The following is a 7,275-nucleotide window of genomic DNA, read 5'->3' as shown; positions in this document are numbered from 1 at the left end:
TCTGAAAATGGCTGCAAAACAGCTTGATGCAAATGTGGCTGATTTTCGCGATGCCTCGGTGAGTGGTACCGCAAGTGGAAATGCATCTACTGGTGCATGTGAGCAAAAACAAAGGAAACAAAAGATGTCAAAGGGAGCCTTGGCCAAGGCATGGGAGTCATAGGCACAAAAGGATGCATACATTGCTCTCTGTCATTTTTTCTTTGCAGAGGATATTCCTCATTGGAAGGTGAGGAGCTCTTATTTTTTGGAGATGGTCCGTGCCATTGGCCAAGTTGGGCCTACCTTCAGGCCTCCATCCTACAATGTTTTGCATACAAAGGAGCTAACTAATGAAGCGGTATGCAGAGATCAAGAGATGCTACAGTTTCGGGATAATTGAAAAAAATATTGCCGTAGCATAACTTGTGATGGCTGGTCTGACACTCGGCACCGACCTATAATCAATATCATGGCTCATGCATATTTGCCTCAGCCTTCTTGAAGTTCGTGGACACAAGTGGGCAGTATAAGTCAGGGGAGTACATCTTTGGGATCTGAAAGATGCCATTCTTGATGTTGAGGCTGAAAATGTGATGCAGGTGTGTATGGACAATGCATCTAACTACGTGCGAGTAGGAGAATTGCTAGAGGAAGAGTGGCCTCATATTTTGTCTACTAGATGCACATGCCATTGCCTTGACCTCCTGTTTGAGGACATTGGAAAGCTTGCATGGGTGAAGCCAGTGTTGTTACATGCTAACATGATTGTGACATTTGTTACCCGCAATGTATAGAAAATTTAGCAAGAAGGAATTGGTGAACCAACACAATGTTACACGGTTTGCTTACATGTTTATCATGTTAGAACTTAGCAAACTTGTTGGATGAGAGGGTATACAATTGATTACGCCGCATGGTTGTCAATAATGATGAGTATTGCAAGAAGAAGGTGTCATGCACTGTGAAAGCACAACAGGTGTCTTCTATTGGGTGCTTAATCTTGACAGGTTGCTTGACGCATTGTGAAGCTTTGTGTACCTATTTTGAAGATCCTTCGCGTGGCTAATCGGAAAGGGGCTACCATGGGACTTGTATGTGAGCTCACTGAGCGGATGGTTGAGAAGATAACAACTATTGATGGGATTGACTCCTCAAAGCTGGTTGATGTTAGAGCCTTGTGTGTTGACAGGTGGGATATGATGCACTCTTCATTGCATGCGGTAGCTTTTGTTCTCCATCTATTTGGAGAGAGAAAAAGCTAGATGGTAACAAGGAGGTGCATGATGGGTGGATGGATGTCATAGAGCGGTACACAAAGTATGATGTTAACAACTAGGGCACCTTATGTGATGAGTTGGATATTTACAAGTCCATGTCAAGCACATTTGCTCATGCAATTGCGAAGGATGAAAAGAGAATGCACCAAGGGGTGAAATGGTGCAAGACATTTGAGGCTCACACACCAAATTTGCAACGGTTAGCTCTTCGAGTGCTCTCGCAAGGCACATGTGCTTCTCCTTGTGAGAGGAAGAAATTAGTATACATCCATACTAATTTGCATCTTATCTTCAAAATCAAAGAAAGGGGATTTGAGAAGATAGTAGTGACCCTAGAAATGATGATCATGGAGAAGGATGATAAGAGGTTGCTCACTTTGCAAGCTGATACAAAGGGAGAAGAGATTGCAGCCCCTATTGTTACACTTGTAAGAAGGATGAATGTTGCTGCATCTTGTAAGAAGGATGAATGTTGCTGCATCTTCAAGTAGCTCTAGTCTTTTGGACTCCCATGGCAAGGCAAATGAGGATGATAGTAATGAGGAGGATGAGGACATTGATATAGATGATGATGAGGATGAGCAAGAGGATGAGGATGAGGATGCAACCTGAGGCTTGAGCCTCATCGGTTGTGAATTGTCATGCATTTCAGGCTTTATTCCTGGGCTGCAGCAACCTTTTCTTTCGGAAGTTTTGCCATTTATGATTTGGTGTAGTTACTAGTACCTACTTCCTTTGATCATGATGTTTTGGTGTAGTATTGATGATTGATTTATGATTGACAATATGTATCAAAATCTAGACTCTAGATGACTACAGTCTCTGGAGACTGGAGTCTTTCATGAATGATGAATCGTGACTCATGAATGTTGACTTCAAAATTCATACAAGTTTCAAGGTTCAAGCTGAAAGTTTAATACCTCTATGTCAATTTAATGTGTACAATGTATATTTTTCTAATTTTTTGGGGGTAAAATTAGGGTCACGTATGTTTCAGCCCCTGAACCATACACTTCCGTACTCATATGATGTATGCGTATGGTAACATATGGAAAAAACATTGAGCATGGCACACACACACCAGAGGTAAATGTCATGCTTTTTATTACAACAATAGGTGTACACAAGAAGACATTAGAAAATGTTGACACCAAGCCATGTAGGACCCGAGACTAGGTTGAAATCAGAAGCTGTTTCAAATCTAAAGATAGCGCGTATATCCCCACTTTGTTTTTTTAATTTGTGTACAACGATCCAGACCCATATCAACTGGAGATATCCACAACATAGAACAGAGCAGCCCTTTTCTTCATTACGTTGCTTGAGTTTATTCTTTCAGAGAAATGAAATAACTCAATGGTGAAATGCAAGTATGCTAGAGCCTAGTATACAAATATCTGGCACAGGCAATTACTCCACAATGAAACGCCCCTGGTTTGTGAGCACAAGAACAATGTTGTTCCATTCCCCGAAAGTAGTACAAAAGCCTCTGATGGGATCCATAACTAAAGGTATCCAATTTACCCTCGTAAATAGGTACAGGACCAATAATTGTGCATCAACGTTATAGGCAAGCAGTCCACAATGAAACTTGGCTTCTCTCCACAGCCTCTTCTACTACTCAGCTTCATGCTCTCAAAGATCCTGTCAACTTAATCAATCAAACGCCTCAGCACCAAGTGTAGTATCGGGACCCAAGTAATTCTGTTCTATAACCATAACAATCAGTGATATGGATGCAGATACAAGTAAATGTTCAGGCCTTTGACCTTGCACAAAGTGATGCAAAGAAACAAGTAACCAGACTATTCTTCTGACTCTAGGCAAAACTAAAAGGGAGAATGAAAAGTGGTATGAGTCAAACAGGGTAACTTTTGTGACTATCTCAGCCTTGCAAGATGGTATGAGGCTTGATCACCAAGTACAGTGCCGTCACTCTTCAAGTGGTGATGTAGACCCACAAGCATTTTCTACAAGTAGCGGACGTGTCACAACTCATTTGCACCACCTCTACGTTGGCGCAGCATACATCCTTACATGAAATGGTAATCAATGTGGCCATGTCCTTTGAACTACCTCCCTCAGTATGTGATGACCACTGCATTACATCCTAGCTTAGTATAGAGGGCTCTTTGGAAAACTGCCGCGACTCAAAAGTCGAGTATTCTATTACTTTCGCACAACTGCCTAATCCTTATCAAAATAACATCACATGAAAGATGGCACTTTGCAACTGGGTCGTTAAATCACGCATGATACAAACCTTTTACACTCATAATAAGGAGGAGAACTACCAAAGCCTCGTACGTTCCAATCATTGTGCTGATATAGTGTGATAATTAACATGTTTGGAATTGTATCAACCCTCGCAAAAACAAAATTTTCCATGCTCCAGAATGTTACAAAATGCCCATAAATACACATTTTCAGAGCTACTGTAGGCATCATCAGAAGACAACAGAATCTTCAAGATCAACGATCAAACATCCTTGCATGAATTCAGAAACGTGGCTCAACATACAGGACTGTTATGCAAATATTGGGACATGAACATATAGCGCAAATCGCTTTGGTATCATGCTGTGACAGGTGAGAAATGTCGGTAGAGTGGAATGCCTGCATTAAGCCCTGAATGAAAAGCACAAACGTGAAATGAACAAAAGAAAAGGAAGCTCCATAGATTGGTAAACTCGGATCGCTCATTTACTCTTGGAATAGACCATATTCAATTTGGTTGTAAAATATCTTTACACATCTTCACATGCCATACGCCTTCCTCCAAAAATTGGCCCTTCCTATCATCTCTCTCAACTCTTCCCGTGCCTTCGAGGCTGTCGTCATCACCTAGGTTGACAACTTCTTCGTTCTCACTCTGCTCCTCAGCGTTTTCAGCAACCTCCATTACGGTATAACCTAATCTTTCATACAAGATCCTTTTGTCCGCCTGGGCATGCATCATACACCGCGTCATTCCCATACTGCGAGCAACACTTTCAGCCACAGATACCAATCTTCTCGCAATCCCTTGATGTCGGTGTGGCTTCATCACCGCAATTCTACTCAGTCTGATCACGGTCGAGTTCGGAAGCGGATGCAAACGGAGCGTACCGACCGGTACAGATCGCCCCCCCCAAGCCGGCGAAACGTAATAAGCCAAAAGATGCACACAAGTCTCGTCTATCCTGATACAAGCTACGAGCACGGTCAAAAGGGAAGCAAGGAGTTGGAGGACGGCTTCGGAAGCCAGAAATTGGAGCAAAAGCAACTTACTTGTCGAACTCGTTCTCGGGAGCGAAACCTTGCTCGGCAACGAAGACGTTGAAGCGGATAGAGCAGGCATCGTGGAAAGCGAGGCTGTCGCGAGGGGCGTAGAAGCTCTTGATCTCGAGGTGACTGGAAGAGGGCAGGATACTGATGGGGTCAGGATCACGACTCATGCTGGAGGCTAAATGTGCTCATGAAAGCATGTTAGAGGATGGCGGAGCAAAAGAAGAAGAAGAAGCTGCACGAGCAGAAAGCTCGATCGCCATAGCCAGCGCCATAGCTATGAGCTCCAATCGCCATAGCCACAGCCACAAGCTCGAATCGCCATAGCCAGCAACACAAAACGATGCCCCCCGCCCCCCCCAAATAAAAAAAAGACACCATCTATACCCACCCTAGTTAGTTACACAATTTCTTTTCTTTACCCATGGCTCAGGTTGGTTGCCTCACACTCCTTCACTCTAGATGCCCGCGCGCCCGCCCGCTTGCCTCCCTCATGGCAATTGATTTCACAGGATGCCCGCCCGGATCTTATGTTCAGACGAGGTGGCCTCAACTGACTCTTGCTCAGAACCGAATCACCATAGCCATAGCCAATAGTAGCTCTCATATCATAGCCAGCACCTCCAAACACAACAAACTTCCAACAAAACTAGATTCAGGAAGTAAGCTTTCTTAAATATTGGAAAAAAAGACACTTGGCATGCTTACTCTCTAGACCAAGGAGTGTGTCCTTCTTTGGGCACATAGCCATTCTCATTTAGCACATATCACTTTTCAAAAGTGAACTTGAAATTTAATATTGAAAATGAAAGTACAATTTGCACTTAGCACATAACCACACATTTTGTGTGAGGGGAGACTAATGCACCCTTCCTTGGATTTATAGCACATTGCATTCCACACATAGTAAATTGCATTCATAGTATATGCATAGCACATGGGAATTTGCAATTCACACTAGAAGAAAGCCTAAATTGCTAACTAAAAAAAAATTCCCAAAAAAATCAAACTATGATGTAAATACATTGTCTTGAAGGCCCCTTATGTAGCACCTCCTTCTGCTGCAAGGTCAACATTACAAATCAATCAACATAGTGCTAAAGGCTACTCGAGAGCATGGTGGGTCCATAAATGAAAACTGAGATGCATTGAGAAAAGTCAAGCTGGATATTAAGCGTGTATGTGCCAACAAGTGTTTGAAGAATAGAGGATGGTAGGCAGATGGATGATTATCCAATGCATGATCAATGGAGAAATCTTTGAAATTGGTTCTTTGTATGCTTCTCAAACTTCAACTTGTAGAGCTCAAATGTGGGATTCCATAAGGCAATATCCTTGGTCCACTAATGCTATACTTTGTGATTTCAATAACTCTCCTCACTGGAAGGACAATACTACTCATAAATCTCATATGCTGCCCTCTGAAACTCAACAATGGGAAGATTTGATTGCATCGCTTCATGCTCCAAATTGATGGAGAGCAACCCACCCTTCTATTTTGGGCTTTACATATCATCATAATGCTTTTACAGAGTATTGGGCTAGGCTAGATAGATGGTACCTTTTTCATGCTCAACAATATGATGATTATACTTGTCAAATGTGGACTGAGTTGTCTGATCACACTCCTCTTTGGCTGCATTTTTCATTTGGTATGCGTCTAAGACACTTGCATGTCAATCAATCATATCTTTCTGATAAAAAATTTCAAGAAATGATTCAAATGGCATGCAGGACATTGTTATCACATGCTTGGGAAGACATTGACTTTGCTTGGAACTCTTTTGTGCATCGTATTCAAACTGTCATTAAGGATTATGGCAGGTGGTACATGGCTAAAACTAGGCATCAAATCTAGTGGGCAAAATCACAAAAGCAAGCCTTAGTGCAAATCATCCATCAAAGGTCTCTTTCCTCTTTTAAATAGGATTCAATGTCTTGTGCTTCTTCCATCATTTATGCCAATGATAGACGCAGGCTCTCTAAATGGCAGACAAGGGCTACAGTCAAGCCTTTACTGGATAAGGGCTGCTCATCAAATTCTTTTTTTCAGAATTTGCATGCACATAGACAAAGCCAATCTATCATGAGAGTCAAAGAATCAGATCAAAGAATCAGATGGTGCTTGGACCTAGACTCTATCTCAGCTTGAAAAAGAATGTTTGGATCATTTTCAGCTCCTTTTTTCTCAGCCACATTCTCCTACTCCTCAGGTTGATTTGACTCGGAGCAAATTTCTTGATTTGGTGTCTCCCATTATTTCGTTGCAAAAAGCGTCATTGCTAGAAATGTCTTTTTCAGACACTAAACTTGATAATGCACTCAAGCATTTGGGTAAACACAAATCCCCTAGCTAGGATGGCTTAACAATTGAATTTTTTGTGGCCTTCTAGGCTGATTTGAAAGGTCCAATTTTGCAGTTCATTAATGTAGCTTTGTAGTATTAACATCTTCCTTCTACCTAGAAGCATGGTCCGGTCAAGCTTGTGCCAAAAAAAACCCTTTGTGAAACTATGGCTGATTGGAGACCCATCACTTTGATGCCTGTCATATATAAGCTTATTGCCAAAATGTTGGTTTATTGGGTACAAGATATTCTCCATGATGGTCTTCATCCCAGGCAATATGGTTTTGTTCAAAGAAGGAATATACATGATAATATCTCCAACACTCTTATTGCAATGGAATATGCTAAATATACAGATCAAGATTTTGTGTATGTGGCAAGGGCATTTGATACAGTACAATG

The 7,275-nt window shown here is 41.9% G+C and overlaps 1 protein-coding gene across 2 annotated transcripts; it reads right to left on the bottom strand.

The window, feature by feature from the left end:
- Positions 1 to 3,728: 3,728 nt before the first annotated feature.
- LOC147905640 (uncharacterized) lies at positions 3,729 to 4,889 on the bottom strand. 2 transcript variants are annotated; one of them, XM_087381127.1, is made up of 2 exons: positions 4,530 to 4,647; positions 3,729 to 4,451 (listed from the first exon to the last, which is right to left on the bottom strand). In XM_087381127.1, exons 1-2 carry the CDS (start codon positions 4,597 to 4,599, stop codon positions 3,985 to 3,987), a joined length of 537 nt encoding a protein of 178 aa, XP_087237253.1. In that variant the 5' UTR covers positions 4,600 to 4,647; the 3' UTR covers positions 3,729 to 3,984. The 2 variants fall into 2 exon arrangements, with proteins under 2 accessions (XP_087237253.1, XP_087237244.1); XM_087381118.1 differs by having other exon boundaries at positions 3,743 to 4,441; positions 4,530 to 4,889.
- Between the last annotated feature and the right edge of the window lie 2,386 nt (positions 4,890 to 7,275).

Source organism: Dipteris shenzhenensis, chromosome 1 (assembly GCF_047967505.1).
Source record: "Dipteris shenzhenensis isolate YYH24624 ecotype China chromosome 1, Dip_SZ_1.0, whole genome shotgun sequence".
Classification (NCBI taxonomy): Eukaryota; Viridiplantae; Streptophyta; class Polypodiopsida; order Gleicheniales; family Dipteridaceae; genus Dipteris; species Dipteris shenzhenensis.
This window is presented reverse-complemented; position numbering and strand designations above follow the sequence as displayed.